This window comes from Salmo salar, chromosome ssa10, assembly GCF_905237065.1.
Source record: "Salmo salar chromosome ssa10, Ssal_v3.1, whole genome shotgun sequence".
Classification (NCBI taxonomy): domain Eukaryota; kingdom Metazoa; phylum Chordata; class Actinopteri; order Salmoniformes; family Salmonidae; genus Salmo; species Salmo salar.
Genome location: NC_059451.1, coordinates 24,452,320 through 24,472,994, shown reverse-complemented (window position 1 = coordinate 24,472,994; position 20,675 = coordinate 24,452,320). Strand labels below are relative to the sequence as shown.

Below are 20,675 nucleotides of genomic sequence, written 5' to 3'. Positions count from 1 at the left end.
TAGTAGGTATAGTAGGTATATAAGGGTTAAGTATAGTATGTATATAAGGGTTAGGTACAGTAGGTATAAAAGGGTTAGGTAAAGTAGGTATAGTAGGTATATTAGGGTTAGGTATAGTAGGTATAATAGGGTTAGGTATAGTAGGTATATAAGGGTTAGTTATATAAGGGTTAGGTATAGTAGGTATATAAGGGTTAGGGATAGTGTATATATATATAAGATTCGTTATATAAGTGTTAGATATAGCAGGTATATAAGAGTTAGGTATAGTAGGTATAGTAGGTATATAAGGGTTAAGTATAGTATGTATATAAGGGTTAGGTACAGTAGGTATAAAAGGGTTAGGTAAAGTAGGTATAGTAGGTATATTAGGGTTAGGTATAGTAGGTATAATAGGGTTAGGTATAGTAGGTGTATAAGGGTTAGGTATAGTATATATAAGGGTTAGGTATAGTAGGTATATAAGGGTTAGGTATAGTAGGTATAGCAGGAATATAAGGGTTAGGTATAGTAGGTATATAAGGGTTAGGTACAGTAGGTATAGTAGGTATATAAGGGTTAGGTATAGTATATATAAGGGTTAGGTATAGTAGGTATATAAGGGTTAGGTATAGTAGGTATAGCAGGAATATAAGGGTTAGGTATAGTAGGTATATAAGGGTTAGGTACAGTAGGTATAGTAGGTATATAAGGGTTAGGTATAGTATATATAAGGGTTAGGTATAGTATATATAGTAGGTATATAAGGGTTAGGTATAGTAGGTATACAAATATTAGTTATATAAGGGTTAGGTATAGCAGGTATATTCAATTAGTTATATTATGGTTAGGTATAGTAGGTATATAAGGGTTAGTTATAGCAGGTATATAGGGTAAGGTATAGTAGGTAAAATAGCTATATAAGGGTTAGGTATAGCAGGTATATAAGGGTTAGGTATAGTAGGTATAGTAGGTATATAAGGGTTAGGTATAGTGGTATAGTAGGTATATAAGGGTTAGGAATAGTAGGTATAGTAGGTATATAAGGGTTAGTTATAGCAGGTATATTAGTATTAGTTATGTAAGGGTTAGGTATAGTAGGTATATAAGGGTTAGGTATAGTAGGTATAGTAGGTATATAAGGGTTAGGTATAGTGGTATAGTAGGTATATAAGGGTTAGGAATAGTAGGTATAGTAGGTATATAAGGGTTAGTTATAGCAGGTGTATTAGTTATGTAAGGGTTAGGTATAGTAGGTATATAAGGGTTAGGTATAGTAGGTATAGCAGGTATATAAGGGTTAGGTACAGTATATATAGTAGTTATATAAGGGTTAGTTATAGTAGGTATATAAGGGTTAGGTATAGTAGGTATATAAGGGTTAGGTATAGTAGGTATATTACTATTAGTTATATAAGGGTTAGGTATAGTAGGTATATAAGGGTTAGTTATAGCAGGTATATAAGGGTTAGGTACAGTAGGTATAGTAGGTATATAAGGTTAGGTATAGTATATACAGTAGGTATATAAGCGTTAGGTATAGTATGTATATAAGGGTCAGGTATAGTAGGTATAGCAGGTATGTAAGGGTTAGGTATAGTAGGTATAGTAGGTATATAAGGGTTAGGTATAGTAGGTATATAAGGGTTCGGTATAGTAGGTATATAAGGGTTAGGTATAGCAGGTATATAAGGGTTAGGTATAGTAGGTATAGTAGGTATATAAGGGTTAGGTATAGCAGGTATATAAGGGTTAGGTATAGTAGGTATAGTAGGCATATAAGGGTTAAGTATAGTAGGTATAGTAGGTATGTAAGGGTTAGGTATAGTAGGTATAGCAGGTATATAAGGGTTAGGTATAGCAGGTATAGCAGGTATACCTGCTATACCAGCCCCACTGTAGCTCAGTTGGTTGAGCATGGCGCTTGCAACGCCAGGGTTGTGGGTTCGATTCCCACGGGGGGCCAGTATGTAAAAATGTAATAAAAATGTCTGCACTCTACTGTAAGTCGCTCTGGATAAGAGCGTCTGCTAAATGTCTAAAATGTAATGTAAATGTAAGCTTCCTGCCATCCAGAACCTATATAATAGGCGGTGTCCGAGGAAAGCCCATAAAATTGTCAGACTCCAGTCACCCATGTTAAAGACTGTTTTCTCTGCTACCGCACGGCAAGCAGTACCGGAGAACCAAGTCTAGGACCAAAAGGCTCCTCAACAGCTTCTACCCCCAAGCCATTAGACGGCTGAACAATTCATAAAAATTATCCCCCCCGTACACTGCTGCTACTCGCTGTTTGTTTGTTACCAATGCATAGTCACTTCGCCCCCACCTACATGTACAGATTACCTCAACTAGGCTGTACCCCTGCACACTGACTCGGTACCGGTGCCCCCTGTATATAGCCTCGTTATTCTTATTGTGTTACTTTGTATTATTTTTTATTTTAGCCTACTTGTTAAATATTTTCTTTTTGAACTGCACTTTTGGTTAAGGGCTTGCAAGTAAGCATTTCACAGTAAAGTCGACACTTGTTGTATTCGGCGCATGTGGCAAATAAAGTTTGATTTGAATAGCGAATGGAGGCCGCGTGCTTTCCCAACGGTCTGTTTTTTTTTTTAGGATACTTCGGGTTTAAAGCAGAGCATGTGCTTAATATGAGCAGCTAGGACTGTGCGGTGTACTGTATTTTACGATATGCCGGTGTTGATGTAGAGACATTTTGGGTTTTTACTTTACCTTCTGTAACGGTATTTGAATGTTTAGTTTGTTAAATGTGATATGCCTTTTGTAACATCCGTTTACTTGAGTCTTCTCTCCACTATCTCTCTCTCGCTCTCTTGCCGTTTTTCCACAGGAGCGCATTTGTTGTTCCTCAAGCACTAGACTCTTGCGTTCAGTCTGCATGGTCAATGTAGCATATGCAACAATTTGGATGACAAGGATGCTGTTTTCACTTTGCTGCTTAATATAAATCCACTAGCGTTCTATAATTGCATTATTAGTTTGTATTTCTTACATCTGCAAACAGCTAATTTGTGTTTTATTAGCAAGTTGGTCCTAAATCTTGTTAGCTGCTAATCACTAATGCTAATCGATAGCTTGCTAATAAATGTACTGAGTCAGAGCAAACGTAATTAGCTATACAGCCTGATAATACCAGTGATGATGTAGACCTAAATCGGCATGATTTTTGTGCAACAGTGTCTTCTAAATCAAAGAATACACGAAGCAAGAATGTTAGCTACATTAAGTAGCTAAGAGAACATTCAATGTAGCTAAATTATTATAGGGTCCCCAAGGAAACACTTAAGTGATAATGCCCTCGATGCCGGTGTTTGGAGGATATATTGGCACGGGTGTTGTTAGTCCCGGGTTACCAACATATTTGACATAATTTCCATTAATGTTAATTTGATGAATTTATTCATACTAATTAATCCTTCCACAAGATATAGTCCTGATACAAATCTAGGGCTGCTACCCAAGCCGGCTGGTTGTTCGTTCTATTGGTAAGGTTGCCAGAGATGCAACCCAGTTGTTCAGTCTTTTTGTTCTGTATCAATGGACGCAACCCAGATGTTCATTCGAGATGTTCCATTGCCATATCGGCTGGCAACATTCTTATCCCTTGCTTGCGAGTTAGCCAACTACTGCTAACTTCCAGTAACATCACAGTGCAGCCAGAATAACAACAGTAGCTGCATTTGCATTTGTTTAAGCTGTTTTCTAGTCACACTTATTTGGATACATCCATAGCAATGAGCTAATGAGGCACAATTTTGCCTGGCATAGAAAAATGTGCTCTCTCGTCAGGACACTGTTGTTCAGAGGAGCTAGCCAACAACACAGCTAACATAATCACTTTCAACTGAAGCTAAAAAGACTGCAAACTAGCTGCACTTTGTTTTGTTTGACCTTTTTTTCCCCCCAATGTATATATCCATAAAAATTATGCTGACTGAGAAGCGCTGCCTGCCTGTCTCGTCCAGATCTTGACACATTCATTACTATGGGACAGCTGAATATTGAAACAATGTTGCGAATGTCGGAGAGACAGACTGCAAGGTTTTTACAAATCTCTGTTGTTGAAAACTAAATGTTACTCTAAAAGAAATGTGAGATAATGTCTAGATGCTTTTTATAGTGGAGATGAAGTTTATAAATTGCCTGGCTGGGCTGATGAGACAGTGGATTGCACAGCCAGATGGAACAGAGTAAATAGGCATTTTAACATCATAGTGGTGGTAACTTGTGGAATAGACACCGGCTGGAATGCGCATTTAACCAATCAGCATTCAGGATTAGACCCACCTGTTGTATAATTGTCAACGTCCTACCCTGTAACAATAACTTCTCCCTAGCATTTTCATTTGTCATGTCAAACACTGTATTCAAAGTGCCCGCTATTATATTCTAACTATGGAATTTTGAATAATCATTCTATTTCCATGATTCCAACAGTTCACCCAAGTGTTATGCTCTAAATCGCAAGTCAAATTGAAATTGCAACATTTGCTTAAAAATAAGGCCTTGATTGTTTGCCCATATCGTGCAGTCCTACTTGGCAGTGTGGAAATTGTCAAATGAGTGCAGGCAATGCAGCAATTGCTGAAAGTGCATTAAGAATTGTTTTTGAAGTTGAATTGAACAGTTTAAACAATCAGAATGGAGACGGAGCCATTGAAATCACTTAGAATGTATGTGTTGTCATACCGTCCAATTTAAAATACTGTGATAGGATATTTTGGCCCTATGAGCAGCTGAGAAACATATATAACAACACTTATTTCACTCCACACATCAACCATTGTTTGAGGAGCCCCCTCTGCATGACAGATATTCCACTTAAACTCTGTATGCCATGGCCCCTCCAACCCTGTTCCTGCAGCTACCCAGTGCTGAATTTGGGAAACCAAGTGGAATCTGTTCGTGCACATCAATAGTAACATGTTTTCAAACAAAATATATTTCACTGAACTGCTGACAGCCTGTCTGTACTCTCGAGAAAGGAATAAAGGAGAGGGAGGAGGAGATGGAAACGCATGCTGGTGAGATATTCTGTAGCTAAAGGTAATGTGTTGCCCAATTAATGATGAAAATATATACATTCCCTGTTACTAAGCTATTCAAAATCAAATTCACAATCAATGAACCAACAGCATCGTCTAGGGCTATATTATGTTCTCTCCGAGACTCATGGATTGATATTTTGCAGCGTAGCACAAGGTAACCAGTTCCCCCATTATGCATAATACAGTCCACACTCAAAGGTGATTACTCAAATGTTTTAATGTTGGAGTATAGGCCAGACCAATTATGTACCAAAGACATCTTCAATAATGTTATTTTTAGTTTTTTTTGCCATGAGTAATATGCGGTAGGCTATGTATTGTATAATGGCACAATAATAATTTGAATTCGGCTCTAATATGCGAATGAGAGTTTTGAATTAATCATCACCTTAGATAGTGCTGTCCATTTTGTTGTTAGGCTTTGAAACAACATCCACAACAACCATGTTTTACACTGGTTCAACCTGCTGTTTAACTTCTTTCTTCAAATTGATCATCACAGTTATGAGTTTGATAGGCCTAAGTATGATAGACCTACTGTTGTGATAAGTGTTTGATTTTAGATTGCATTTGCATTGATGTCAGAGTGGTGAGAGGGACAATAGAGCCCTGAGTACCAGGTCAGTAGGACCTGTTGGTTGTTACTGAGTTTGGTACTACCAAAGCATGTCCAGAGTGCAAAACGTTATTACCATGACTCAACGGTCACGTGGAATTTTACTGCGGTCATGACTAACAGTCACCACAACAGCCCTATACAGTGCTCTACGTCAGAGCATCCCACCTCACTCCCAACACACAATATTCTCCCCAGGGGAACCAAGCCCCTGACATCATGCACTGGGGAAGAGCAGCAGAATGTTAAAAGGGAATTCTCAATAACCCTGTTGATTTCATTAATCATATATACCAGATGTATTATACTGCAGAGCAATCCTTTAATGTGAATTTATTTCCAGTCTACAGTATATTAAGAACCCCAAAAATATGTCAACAAGCATTTGCCGAGATGTGGCTGACGGCATCATGAATCATTTGATATCATGTTGTCGTATGTGATCAGATCTGGCTAGGCAGGAGTTTCTCATTAGTACAATTAGGGCCTATAACCACAGCTGTTCAAAGTTCTGGGAAAAGGACATGGATCGACGAGAGAATCCATAGAAACCAAGCAGTAAATATCCTTATTTTAATATTTTTGCTTAGTGTATCATATGTGCCTTGACAGCTGGCTATGCTTGAGAGAAGCCAGTGCTGAACTATAGGCCTATACTACACCGCAGTCTACCTCAACATTAATTTTTTTTAATAAGAGGAAATGTTAATTTATTTTTGTTGTCATGAACACTCATCTCCATCAACACTACCCTGAAGAGGGATAACAGGAGTGGTCTTCTGCGCCCGCCAAAGAAAAACGTTGGTCCCAAACAAACATTGTGGTCTCCTGTAATTAGTGAAAGCCTAGAATGGACTTGCACAAAAATATGTTGACTGTAAGGCTGCACTGCTGCTGGATAAGAAAGCATAGTCTTTCCCACCAGCATTCACTTCATATTTGTCTTAAGAAGAAAGGTTTTGCGCAAGCCACAGTGTACATAAAATAAGGAAGACTATTCTACCAAAAGTCATGTCAAAAATCCGGTCAAGTTCCATGTTTCGTTTGTGATTATCTGGTGCTCTTTAGGGGCTTAAGGATTTGTAGTTTTTTTTTTCCTTTTTTTGTGTCGCTATGCATAGTGTGTGTTTTGCGTGTGCATCTTATGTGCTTACCAATAATGGTGCGTGTCCTCTCCCCCCAGAGGGTGCTGGTTCAGGCCACAGGCTCAGCCCAGAAGGGAGCGCAGGTGCAGCAGCTGTCAGTCCCCCGGGTGCAACAGGTCCCTCAGCAGGTACACACTGTCTCCTCTCCTTCCTTCTCTCCAGCCCCCAGGACACTCAATCAGTCGGGCTTTATCCACACGCACAGCATGGCTCCACCACAGTAGCATCAGACATATTGATACCAATCACATTCTCCATTGTATTGTAAGCTGTGTTGGTTTCTAACTGATATAATGGCTGTTAGATCTCAATCAGGTGTGCTTCAAGTGCTCAGCAGGGATTTTCTTTTTTCTTAGTCCCACTGCCACCTACTGACAGCACTGTGCTAATATATATTTTTTTACATTTGTATTTTATTTAACTAGGCAAGTCAGTTAAGAACAAATTCTTATTTACAATGACAGTCTAGGAACAGTGGGTTAACTGCCTTGTTCAGGGGCAGAATGACAGATGTTTACCTTGTTAGCTCGGGAATTTGATCTAGCAATCTTTCGGTTACTGGCCCAATGCTCTAACCACTAGGCTACCTGCCGCCCAAATCAATATTATGATTACGGAAGACATGAGTTCCTATATTTTGATTATTACAAGCATAGATGTTTTATCTCATTTCAAGGAATGAAAAACAGCCTAGAAGTGGATACTCCCTCTTGATGACAATAATGCTCAAAGGTTGTTTCTCTCTCCATAGGTCCAGCAGATCCATCATGTCTACCCCTCCCAGGTTCAATATGTAGGAGAGGGGGGAGAAGCCGTTTACACTAATGGAACCATGTAAGTACTGCGGTGCTCTTCATTTAAGGCAATGGAATGTGTTCCAGCGGGCTTTAAAATACTTCTAAATAGTGCATATTTTCATGGTATTCTATGTAGAAATCGCTAAGCCATTTCCTGGTTGCAAAAACTGAAAATAGGCAAACTATTAGAATTTATGTGACAAAACAAGCAAGTATAGTGTAGAGAATCATTGTACCATCTAAACCACTGTGATGTATTTTCAGCTGTTAGAAGCTGGTGTACAAAACTGAAAGTAAGCGCAAAAACAAAACCGATCTACCGCTTCTTAGACCTGCTTTCAAAGAGTGACAGATCTATAACATGTATTTCTTTGTAAATTTGGTCGTGTCACCCCAGAAAATGTCATATTGCTGCTTTTAAAGCTAATTGAACCCCTAACATGAGATTGTAGATGTGTAGTATTATAATTAAAAACACAAACTAAGTGAATGTTATGTTATGGGATTGATGTTTCATTCTGTATAGATCTGAGGTCATACCTTTAACTTATGGCACCTCTCTCTCCAGCCGGACAGCCTACTCCTATAACCCTGAGGCCCAGCTGTATGGCCAGGGCAGTGGAGGAGCCTATTTTGACTCTCAGGGTGGGGGTTCCCAGGTCACGACGGTGGTCTCCTCCGCCAGCGGTGTGCCACCCCACGGCATGGTGGGCATCGCCATGGATGTGGGCGGCAGTCAGATCATCTCAGGTGGCAGCACCTACCTGATCCACGGCGGGGGCATGGAGGGAGGCCGCCACCACGCCTCACACTCCTCCCGCTCCTCCTCCGCTATGGTGAGCACCTTGGATGAGTTACATATACTCTGTGTCCTTGTTGGGACTTATGGATGTAGTAGGAAGAATTACGTTTCCAGTCCAGTAGGTATCTCCGTGAAATTATTGTGATGTGACTATGTAAGTACATCAAACCATATGGAATTGAAAAGGCACCAACACCTTTAGAAATGAATGCCCATGTCTGAGAGTCAGTTATTGCAACTCATCCCAAACATGAGGGATGGTTTATGGTTTCCATTACTAAACAGCTTTTTAAGCTGTGCATGGATTAAAGTGTTCTCTATGAAGTGTGTATAAATCATTAGTTACACCAACAAACAAATTGCCCTGCTGTAGCAGACACATTCCCTGCTGTTCGCTGCTGTGCCTGTGACGCACGCTGGTGTGACTGTCCTCACCACTGCCTGCCTGGCCTATCTGCTGAGCCTCAGGGAAACCTGAGTATGGGGCGGGCCTCGGCCTTCCCAGTGCCCCATGGCGTTACGGGAGAAGCGGGACAGGGGAAGCAGGCTGGTTTAAGTAATTTGGCAATGCTTTGTTTTAGAGTTTTTCACAGGCACTTGAGTGCCCTGCAAAACAAAGCAACCCCCGGGCCTCATTACCATTTGGCCTACAGCCCTTAGAAGACTTTTTAAGACTTTGGAAGGATGCCTGCTTTTTTTTCTTCTCAAGTTTTGTCATTCGCTATGCCTGCTAGTTTAACTCCTTTCTATTTTCTCTAGTCCATGATACCGCAGGAAAAAAGTCTGTGATCTGGTCAATTGATTGAAATGGTTCCTTTGGGATAACAAATGGAAAGAAAAGATGGGGGATGATATGGAAATGTGTTGCTCCAGTTGGAGGTTTTTCTATTAGGACTGTATTTGTGTTCTAAATGGATTGCAACAGTGACTGTTACATATAACTTCTCAAGTTTTGCATTGTGTGGTGATTTTCATTGGGTGTTAGGTGGAATTTGTCGATTCATTGTCATTGAGCATGGTATGACCTGTGACCCTGTTTGCAGAGACTATTTGCATACATTAGTGTCAGACAAGGAGGGCCTTCAGTCAGCAGCTTAACCCCTTGAGTCCCTCTCATTTGCATGTTTTTTCAGCCAATAATGAATTTGGCTGCAACATTGACTGAGGGTAATGGAAATGCAGAGATCTGGCTGCTGCTAACCTTCTTATTTCCTTTCTGTTTTGTGTTTTTGTTTTCCCCCTTCTTTCGTTTCCTCCTTTTTTCTTCATCCTGTTTCATTTTTTGCATGCTCATTTTTTTCTTTAGCTTGAAATGGCGATTGAAAACCTCCAAAAGTCGGAAGGGATTGCAACTCACAAAAGCAGCCTGCTCAACAGCCATGTAAGTCAATCAGGAACTTTCTTTGAAAAGGACTAGAAAGGCTTTGTCTCCCTGGCTGTACCTTACCACTTCACTGGGATCTCTTCTTTCTGCTGAAGGGAACAGACTACTGCTAGCTTTAGTGTGCTGTCACCCAAAACACTGCATTGTCTGACCAGATACTTTCCTTGCATCTGCTGCCACTTGTTTCTCAACAACAAGTTATTGATTGGGGGACTTGCTGCTGGCTGAGCTTGCCTTGTCCTTGTCTTGACAGAAGCTACGCGTGTATTTAACCTGTTGCGTTTTCAGATTCCCCATCCTCCACATGGTGACAGCTACGTGATTGTTATAGCCACATAACGCCATGCCCCCTTTTCTACTGTCAGGGAAGCACACATTCACATGCGAATCAAGACACACTCACTATTTGTCAACAATTACATGTTGTATTAATGTGAGCCGGTGTGTTGGCGTCACATCTCCATAATTACAGTGTAATATGGTAATAGAAGCAGTTCTACTTTATTATGCCACCAGAGCTGCCATTCAAACCAGCTATTTCATTAGATGTTAGGTTATTCTCCATTCCGGCTCTTAACCCTCGGTCACCTCCAGAATCTTTATTATCAAGCAGCTCCACCCGACAGTCATATTGTTGTCATCAACTCCACACTGTGTCTGTCACACTGTCTGGCCACCCTGTAAATTCAGATAAATATCCATGTGTTTATTTCATCTGCCAATCATCTTATTTTTACCTAGTCTCCACCATCCACACAGGCAGGTAAATAATTGTCCACCCTGTTGGGGAATAGGGGACAGCAGAGTTCCATATTTCTCTAGTGGACAGGTATAATATGAATGAGCAATTATCACGTGAAATATACTAATTCATTCTGACAGTTTTAACAAGAAATACATTTTCTCTCGTTTGAACTCACTAAACAGGTGGTTGGAGTGTGTGTGTGTGTGTGCGCGTCTACCTATGTGAGTGTGCCTGTGCGCGTGGGGGGGGGTGGTGTGTGTACCTGCTATATCGCAAATATACTAATTCACTCCCTTTGGGTTAAAACTGTCAATCTAAATTCTCTCTCCTTTAAACTCACTAAACAGGTGGTTGGCCTGTGCCCCTGTGTGTCTGTGCCCCTGTGTGTCTGTGCCCCTGTGTGTCTGTGCCCCTGTGTGTCTGTGCCCCTGTGTGTCTGTGCCCCTGTGTGTCTGTGCCCCTGTGTGTCTGTGCCCCTGTGTGTCTGTGCCCCTGTGTGTCTGTGTGTGTGCCTGTGTGTGTGTGTGTGTGTGTGCGTGCCTGTGTGTACCTGGAAGGAGTGGTTTTGGGCGGTAAATCTCGGTAACCGGGTTCTAGCCTTTCAACCCTAGGATGGAGGTATACTGTAAGGATCAGAGTGCAGCAGATAGGATCCAGTAGGTGTGACTGACTGTGTGTTTCTGTGCTGTGTGTGTTTTAGCTGCAGTGGCTGCTGGATAACTATGAGACAGCAGAGGGGGTGAGCCTGCCCCGGAGCTCCCTCTACAACCACTACCTGCGCCACTGTCAGGAGCAGAAACTGGACCCGGTCAACGCTGCCTCCTTTGGGAAACTCATCCGCTCTGTCTTCATGGGCCTCAGGACCCGCCGCCTCGGCACAAGGTAAGACCATGATGGTGAGAGTGACGAAGACCAGGGTAGTGTTAATGATGGATTGGATTGATTGATGTGGTGATAGTGTTTATTCTGATAAGACTTACAAAGCTGAATAAAATATTTGCTTATTAACCCCTAATGTTCCTGTTTGTTCCAGGGGCAACTCCAAATACCACTACTATGGCATTAGACTGAAGCCAGACTCCCCACTCAACAGACTGCAAGAGGACTCTCAGTACATGGCCATGAGACAGCAGCCTGTGCACCAGAAACAAAGGTGAGCCCTACCTCTCACATCCTCCTCTACTCTAGTTCTCTTTAATCTATACTGTCAGCTCAAGTTCATTTGTGTTATTCTTTTCTAAAGAATTGACCTCATGTCCCCTGCCTCTGCCCAAAAACCCTTTTAGGGGACTTTATAATGCTATGCTTCTCTGCAGCAGATTGAAATGGTGCGCTCACCCTTATTTCAGATACATGGTTTATTTAACCTCTCACACCTGCCTTTATTCTCCACCCTCTCCTCTCCACTGCTCTTTTGTGCTTCCTCTCCTTTCCCAGTCACCCATTAGTTCTTCCCAGCCCCACCCAACATAGCTGTGCTGCCCTCTCCCCTCTACGCAGGTTCAAGCCCCTCCAGAAGGTGGATGGTATGGGGGATAGCCTGTCAGGAGGCTCCCAGCATTCAGCCAGCACCCCAGAGCAGTCTGTGGCAGCCCAGAGCCAGCACCACCAACAGTACATTGGTAAGGATCGCCGCGAGCCACACTGTAACACTCAGGCAGCGCATCATGTCCCTGTACCAAAACAGAGCTCACATTAATGCCATAGTTTGTGAATAAAGGATATACCGGTGATGATGATGACAGGCTTTTAGATCACTTGCATGGTAGCCTAGGGCAAGACTAGCGCAGTTTGATCACTGGATGCAAGAATAATGTACATTAAAAAAAATAATTATGATCTTGCTTCACAGGATTATTAGACACCACTTTGTTGTTTGGGATTTAACTGTGTCATTGTGTCTGCAGATATGTCCCATGTCCTGCCCCCGTTCCCCATCCCTGACCTGGGCACCCAGCCCCTCCCTGAACGCATCAACATGAACGACGTGAAGAAGTTGCAGAACCTGTACAGGGACCACTGTGAGGTACGTACACCACAGCGCCAACTAGCTGCAATCTCTGAACTGGTGTGGTCTGGTCTAGTGCAACAGGCGCTGCCAGAGAGGGAGGCTGCAGCCCTCAACAGTGGTCCTGTCCAATGTTCTTTCTAAGCTGCGCAGCTCCTGGAGCAGTCCAGCGCAGAAGAATTGCCAGCCCATGCAGACGCACAATAGATTGAACTTCACTAAAATGTACACTAGCTTTACTGATTTGCTGTGGAAATTGGGCTTGAATCAACATAAATTTGGTTTGTTGCATTGAAATATATTTAACGTCATGACTGAGTTTGTGATTTTGTTGTAGGCTGAGGACCAGCTTTGTTCTCTCTTACGGGTACAAGTGTTTTTTTCCATCACCCCTGGTCGGAGTGTAGCCATAATGCGCATTTGAGATCACAGAGCAGCGTGTTGATATTCTTTGTTACTAGCCCAGTTATAGCAAATTTTGGTCAGGAATGGGGGAGTTTTTGCTTCCTACAAGAGCACATAACTTGAACATACAGTGCCTTCAGAAAGTATTCACACCCCTTGACTTTTTCCACATTTTGTTATTTTTGCCTGAATTTAAAATAGATTAAATTGAGATTGTGTCACTGGCCTACGCACAATACCCCATAATGCCAAAGTGGAATTATGTTTTTATAAATGTTTACAAATGTCATTAAAAATTTAAATCTGAAATGTCTTTGGTCAATAAGTATTCAACCCCTTTTGTTATGGCAAGGCTAAGTAAGTTCAGGAGTAAAAATGTCCTAAACATGTCACAAATTGCATGGACTCACTCTGTGTGCAATAATAGTGTTTAACATGACTAGCTGATCTCTGTACCCCCACACATGCATACAATGATCTATAATGTCGAGCAGTGAATTTCAAACAGATTCATCCACAAAGGCCCGGAGAGGTTTTCCAATGCCTCGCAAAGAAGGGCACCTATTGGTAGATGACAAATAGAAAAGCAGACATGGAATATCCCTTTGAGCATGGTGAAGTTATTAATTACACTTTGTATGGTGTATCAATACATCCAGTCACTACAAAGATACAAGCGTCCTTCCTAACTCAGTTGCCGGAAAGGAAGGAAACAGCTCAGGGATTTCACCATGAGGCCAATGGTGACTTTAAAACAGAATTTAATGGCTGTGATAGGACAGAACTGAGGATGGATCAACAACATTGTAGTTACGCCACAATAATAATCTAAATGTGAGTGTAAAGAAAAAAGCTTGTACAGAATACAAATATTCCAAAACATGCATCCTGTTTGCAATAAGGAACTAAAGTAAAACTGTAAAAAATGTCGCAGAGAAGAAACATTATGTCCTGAATACAAAGTGTAATATTTGGGGCAAATCCAACATATCACTGAGTACCACTCTTTATATTTTCAAGCATGGTGGTGGCTGCATCATGTTATGGGTATGCTTGTCATTGGCAAGGACTAGGGTGTTTAGGATTTATTTATTTTTTTACAACGGAATAGAGCTAAGCACAGGCAAAATTCTAGAGGAAAACCTGGTTGTCTGCTTTCCTACAGACACTGGGAGACAAATTCACATTTCAGCAGGACAATAACCTAATACACGGGGGTGGGGGACAAGATGGTGGAGTGAGTGGTCACATATTAAACTGAGCTCCTGAACTTTAAATTGAACTCAAGCCCTATTTTGAGTTTGACAAACACATTTAAAATAACATTTTTTGCTGTCTTTTTTTGTATTAGTTTGATAGTTTACCGAACATCACTTTTCCACTTTGTTATACTTCAAGCAAGTTCAGCCAAGCTTATCTAGCTAGTAACATTAGCTGAGATGGAAGCTAGCAAAAAGGTAAAGGGAGCTGTTGTAACCGAGGTAGATACTGTCAACTATATGGAAGATTTAGACACTCCCCCAGAAGTAACGGTACCGTGGTCGGCGGAATTAATCTTCGGTACAGATGTCCAAATGACCCCTTTGAACCTCCCCAACCTGAAGACACTACGAGAAAGTGACACCAGGCAGACTCAACCACCCCAGCCTATCACAAATGAAGCCATCTTCGAGGCAATCCAGGGTTTAAACAAGAAATTTGATGAACAAGCTATTTGGCTGAATGGCTTTGAGGAGAGGATTCATAAAAATACCCTCTCGATTGCAAACGTTCCCAAAACTACAGAGTTTAATGCAGCAGGCATTTAGGATATTACCACTGATGTGAAACTGTTGAAAAATAAAATTGATGCCCTGACAAAAGAGAACCAAGGAGCTGTGCAAAAGAGAACCAAGGAACTGGACCGATACAAGAGTCAATGGGGGCTGAGACTGAACAGCCTACCTGAAACTGATGGTGAGAATATCAGAGGGACTGTGATTGACATTATTGGAAAGGTTGTTCCATAGCCCCCTGCTACCCTGAACATTGCGGTAGATATTGTACACCGTCTCGGAGACAAGAGGAAGGAGAAGAACAGACAGACGGGTCATCATGATGTTTGCATTTAGGAACATGAGAGACAAGGTGTGGAGAGCTTCCAAACTTACGCCGATCTGCAGGGAGGAAGGCATTCACTTTGCAGAAGATTTGAGCAAGCGCGACAGGGATGCCTGTGCGACGCTGTGGCCACAAGTCGATGAGGCAAGGCGCAGGGGGGGGAAAAAGCCTTATTTCGCGGGGGGTTTGCTGTCATTGACAGCCGCAGGGTGGAGCTACATGACTGACTGACTGATTTATGCTTTAAGTTGGCCTGTTTATACAGTAGTAGGCTAATGAAGCTATATACCGTTTCAACTTGTGAGTTTTTATTCATGCAATCATTTATCTGAACTGCATATAGGTGATATTGCATAGGGCCATATTGTCCGTAGTGGCGAGTTTTGGATATTAACCAACGTAAGCCACAGTGGTTTTTGTTTAACATTTGATGGCTTACTAAGATATTACTTTTTAGTCTTTGTTTCAAGATCGATATTATGTAAATAAATCTCCATTTATTTGTCATATGGCTTGATTAGCTTTCAGAAATGTATTTTAAGTTTGAGTTCAATTGAAGATCTAAACTATTAATATAATATGTGTTATTACACAATCTATCCATTTATTTCCCTTTTTATGGTTGTTACTAGGGCTGCACATTTGGAAATTCAGAGGTGGAAACTTTCCATGGGAATTAATGTAAATGTATGCAAATTAATATGAATACCATTTTAAATGTAATGTTTTTTGCATTGGATATATTTACCATATCATATGGAGACAAAAACCTAATTGCAAATTATTAAATCCTCCCAATATAAATAAACTTTTTTTTTAGTTACGAATTGAATTTTAAGTAAATGAGTTGACTCACATGGGATGATTTCACTGAACAACAAAAGGGAATATTGAATGATCCCCAATGATCCATTGCATCTCCCAAAAACGTTTTCATCATACATCTGTAAAATGATAGTCTAGAAACTAAAGCTTTGGTTGTCTTCCTCTCAGGCTTCCATGTCTTCTCCCTGGACCTCCTCAATGTTCACCTTTTTGAACATCAAACTCTAAGGCCTCATCTTCACTGTCACTTTCCAACCTTGTTGATGAGGCTTCTTGAGCCTGACAATTTTTCAATTTTTTCAAAATTTTTCAACCCTTGTATTGGTCAACCTGTTGCGTGCTTTGGTGTGTGTGTTCCCAAACAAGGACCAGTTGTGCTCTGAGGCGGCTGATGTTGGTGGGATTTGGAGCAATTTGGTGGCTATGAGTAATGGCACATCCCCTCGTTTCTCTATTGCTGGAGGAATTAGACAGGGTTGTCTAATCTCCCCTCTTTTATTTATTTTAGCCACAGATTTACAAGCCGTATTTCTTAACAAATCTGAGGATTTTAAAGGGATCTGTATTTTTGGTAAAGATGTATAAATATCAGTCAATTTGCAGGTGATACTGCCCTTTTTCTAAAGGATAGAGAGCGGCTATTCCCTTGGCTATTGACAGTATCAAGAAATGTTCTCTGGCCTCTGGGTTGACTCTCAACCTTAACAAATGTGATCTCATGCCAATTCATTGCTGTGACTCCGTCAACATACCTGTTAAAAAGGAAGTTCAATATTTAGGAATTGTTATCACTAAAAACATTTCAAATAGAGAATCTTTAAACATCGATAATAGGATTAATTCCATGAGTTTCATTAAGTCAGTGGCTGCAATATGATATCTCAATTATGGGTTGTAATCAATCAAATTTATTTTTAAAGCACTTTTTAAATCAGCCGATGTCACAAAGTGCTATATAGAAACCCAGCCTAAAACCACAAACAGCAAGCAATGCAGATGTAGAAGCACGATGGCTAGGAAAAACTCCCTAGAAAGGCAGGAACCTACGAAGAAACCTAGAGGAACCAGACTCTGAGGGGTGGCCAGTCCTCTTCTGGATGTGATGAGTGGAGATTATAACAGTACATGGCCAAGATGTTTAAACGTTCATAGATGACCAGTAGGGTCATAATAATAATAATCAGTGGTTGTATAGGGTGCAACAGGTCAGCACCTCAGGAGTAAATGTCAGTTGGCTTTTCATAGCCGAACATTCAGAGTTAGAGAGTGAAGTTGAAACAGCAGCACGACCAGGTGGACTGGGGACAGCAAGGAGTCATCAGGCCAGGTAGTCCTGAGGCATGGTCCTAGGGCTCCGGTCGTCCGAGAGAAGCGCGAAAGCGAATTAGAGGGAGCATACATAAATTCACACAGGACACCAAGACTGATGGTTTATCTAGAATAATTTACCCAAGACGGTCCCTTTTTCTTTCTTCTAGTAACATAAAAAAGTAAATTCTGTTATTTAGATTTGTTTGGAGGAATAAAACACATTATATTCTTAAATCACAATTAGTGAAAGACTATGATCATTGAGACTATTGATTTTGAGTCGTTGGTGGGTGCTTTTAGAATTAAATGGTTGAAATTGTCTGTCTGATCCTACCACTGTGGTATCATATCCCTAACAGTCATTTTTAATAAACTTGTTGGATTTCAATTCCTAATGAAATGAGATTTTGACCCTCAAATGACCTGTGAAATTGTCTGTTTCACCAGCAAATGTTATTTTTCGGGAAAAGGATATTCAAGCACAATTCTTTCCCCCCACACGTCTGGTGTTCGATTTCATTGTATTCACAGGAATGTCCCTGTATTGATGTGTATTATTGTTGCAATAAAACATTTAAAATGAAATAACATAAGACCAAATATACACTGGAGTTGCTTACCAAGACGTAATTGAATGTTCCTGAGTGACCTAGTTACAGAACCTTACAAATAATTCCATGTGTGGGGTACAGAGACGAGGTAGTCATTCAAAAATCTAGATGTTTTTACTTCATTTGTAAAAATGTCTAAAACCAATTCCACTTTGACATTATGGGGTATTGTTTGTGTGTGTAGTCCAGTGACACGATCCCAATTTAATCAATTTTAAATTCAGGCTGTAACACAACAAAATGTGGAAAAAGTCAAGGGGTATGAATACTTTCTGAATCCATGTGGAAATATTATGGCATTTGCTCCATTGTTTTTGTTTATATGCCTACATTATGCTTAAATAACCACTATAGCCTGTTAGCCACTTTCTGAAACTATAACTTTGTGTGTACAGCCTCTGTGTTCACAGTTAATGCGTGCCGGAAGTTACACAGAATGCTCGCAAAAAATGTGTTTCTGCTCACGACCTGTAATTTGCTCAATGCTGAAAAGAATTAGAGCAAACATTGGTCCTGTCCTAGTTGATGTATGAGGGAAATGTACATTTCAGAGCTGGTGCTATAACCTCCTTAGTTACTGTTGAATGTTGCTGATGAGAATACCACCTCCCTGGATGGGATACAGTGATGAGTGAGTGAAATGTTTAATGTAAATATTTTGGGGACTTTTCAAGCTACAGAGAGACGGTACAGAAAGGGAGAGGGCCCTGAAGAGCTTAATTAAAGCGCTGAAGCCGTGGGTTTATGATATTATCCATGGCCTCCCCCTGTCCAGCCACACCACACTCCTTTTGTTCCAGCCTCCTTTCATCTCAGCGAAGCCTTTAAGACATGCCAATTAACCTTTCAGCGCGCTGGGTGGACATCTTGGTGTCTTTGTGCTCGCCTCCCCCTGGGCCTTTGTGTTGCCTTGTCTGTGGATCCGCACATGGGCTCCTGCCTTTATCTGCCCGGTGCATTTCTGTCACTCTCACAGCGCTATGTGTGTGCGTTGTTAATGTTTATGCGCTTTTCTCTTTGTGAGCAAACAACGATCTGTTAACTTTATACTAGGAGGATTATTAATGGTAATTGAAATTTACAAAGCAAATAAAGGTACAAGTGTACAAAGGACAAATCAAGGTGTAGTTTCAGGAAGAACGTATTCCTCACCCTGCATTCAGTGGAAACAAAGCTGTAGATTTTGTATTCAAACATTTTGTTAAAGCAAGCAATGCATGAATTACCTCCACATCCATCTTCATTGGCTTTGGCTTTCCATACTTGCATTTATTGTCAAAGTTGATTTTTGATAAGAGACAAATATCCTGTTATCAGCCATGCCAATAAAGCCTGCTGTTGAATCTGAGTCGAATGATACAATTAGTAATAAAAACTTCAGCCTGGAACCACATTATGAAGTAAATGTGTGTTGGGGCAACGTTAAGGAACCTCAGTCCCAGCCTGCTCCTCTCTCTCTCGCTCTTGTCTCTGTCTTTCTCCAGCACGCTGTTTTTCCTGTGTGGTAAAACTGGGGAGGTAAAACACTTGTTTGTAGGGGCAGGGGAATTCTCCTTTTTGTTTTGGAGTTCAGTGTTTAAGCTGTTGCTGGGGCAACGGTAAACACGGTTGCCATGGTGATTCTTGGAAGCAAAAACATATCATGTGATGAAGGAAAGCCTATACTGTGCTGGGCTGTAACTGGAGACAGGGAGCATGTCCTGCCAAAGGAGAATCTCTGGGCATGGTGTGAATCATAGTGAAGAGAGACACTACCACAGAGCACTGATAGACAAAACATACAGAACGCTCACTGCTGTCTGTATTATTATTATCTGCTAGTAAAACCTACCGTAGGCTTTCTGTGGCCTTTTTTGGTCTCTTTTGTTGTGTAATGTTATTTAAAATACTTTTTTACAAATTCTCACTGAAGTCTCCTTTTAGCCCATGAAGTTACTGGAAATTTGTATAGTGAGTTAGTAAATCTTAAGTATAATAAATCTGTCATGGATCTGTTACAGTGGAGTGTTGATTAGTGTGTAGCACATGCTCATAGCTCTAAGTGAGAGTTCAAACAGGAATGAGGAAGTCAGGTGTGGGTGGGGAGTTGAGCCTGCCAATGTCGCAGGGAGGTAAATTCTTATAGCACACACTATAATCATTAGGGCCAGGTTGATACTAGTATCGTCATATTTCTTCCATGGTAAAAATGAGAACTTGAAGCAGACAACTCTTTGGTTCTTTTAAAAACCTGCTGTATGCAAAATATTGTTTGTTTTAGCTTGTAAAATAAATGTGACTCTGGATGACAAGATAATTGTTGTTTCCCAAGTTAGGGCTGTTTTCCTAAAGAAGTTAAATCCCCATCATGTTTTGTTTCCTTGCCATGATACCGCTATACTGGTATCGTCCTTGCCCTATAATCCATGTTATTAAAAAACAAACATTAAATTCATATTAGAGGTTAATTCGGAGTAAATGTCACTTTCAAATATGGTCCTCGTTGTGGTTTGGGATCAATGGGTTGGAAGGAAGGCAGCGTTAAGCTTGGCCTCGGACTCAAACTGAGGGTTCAGTTGGGAGGCTGCTGCAGAGAAACTTTGTTGTGTCTGGTTGCCATGGCTCTGCGCGGTGTGTTTTTTTGTCATTCCCCATCCTCCACTCCTCTCCTCCTCTAGGCTACTCTGGATGTGGTGATGAACCTCCAGTTCCACTTCATTGAGAAACTGTGGCAGACCTTCTGGTTTTCAACAGCGCCATCTAGTGACGGAACCACCACCATCCCCAACAGGTCAGATTACTGAAGTACTCTATTTGAATTAGGAAAAACATGCAGGCATTAAATGCATGTTTTCTGTGATTTTAAAACTGTGCTGTTAGTGATTGTATGCTATGT

At 41.0% G+C, this 20,675-nt stretch overlaps 1 protein-coding gene across 5 annotated transcripts in view; it reads left to right on the top strand.

Annotated features, from left to right (window-relative positions):
- Nucleotides 1-20,675, top strand: part of LOC106613840 (DNA-binding protein RFX2) — a 72,121-nt gene that overhangs the window by 42,577 nt on the left and 8,869 nt on the right. For 4 of the 5 annotated variants that reach the window (XR_006756923.1, XM_014216501.2, XM_014216502.2 and 1 more), the window contains 9 exons: nucleotides 6,851-6,940; nucleotides 7,564-7,646; nucleotides 8,178-8,445; nucleotides 9,718-9,792; nucleotides 11,241-11,422; nucleotides 11,574-11,693; nucleotides 12,041-12,162; nucleotides 12,448-12,566; nucleotides 20,458-20,570. Coding sequence is in view for 4 of the 5 variants with exons in the window: in XM_014216501.2 (XP_014071976.1) it covers nucleotides 6,851-6,940; nucleotides 7,564-7,646; nucleotides 8,178-8,445; nucleotides 9,718-9,792; nucleotides 11,241-11,422; nucleotides 11,574-11,693; nucleotides 12,041-12,162; nucleotides 12,448-12,566; nucleotides 20,458-20,570 (1,172 nt within the window). In the remaining variant the exon portion in view is untranslated. The remainder of the gene's footprint in view (nucleotides 1-6,850; nucleotides 6,941-7,563; nucleotides 7,647-8,177; nucleotides 8,446-9,717; nucleotides 9,793-11,240; nucleotides 11,423-11,573; nucleotides 11,694-12,040; nucleotides 12,163-12,447; nucleotides 12,567-20,457; nucleotides 20,571-20,675) is intronic. The other variant, XM_045687543.1, reaches the window with a different exon arrangement.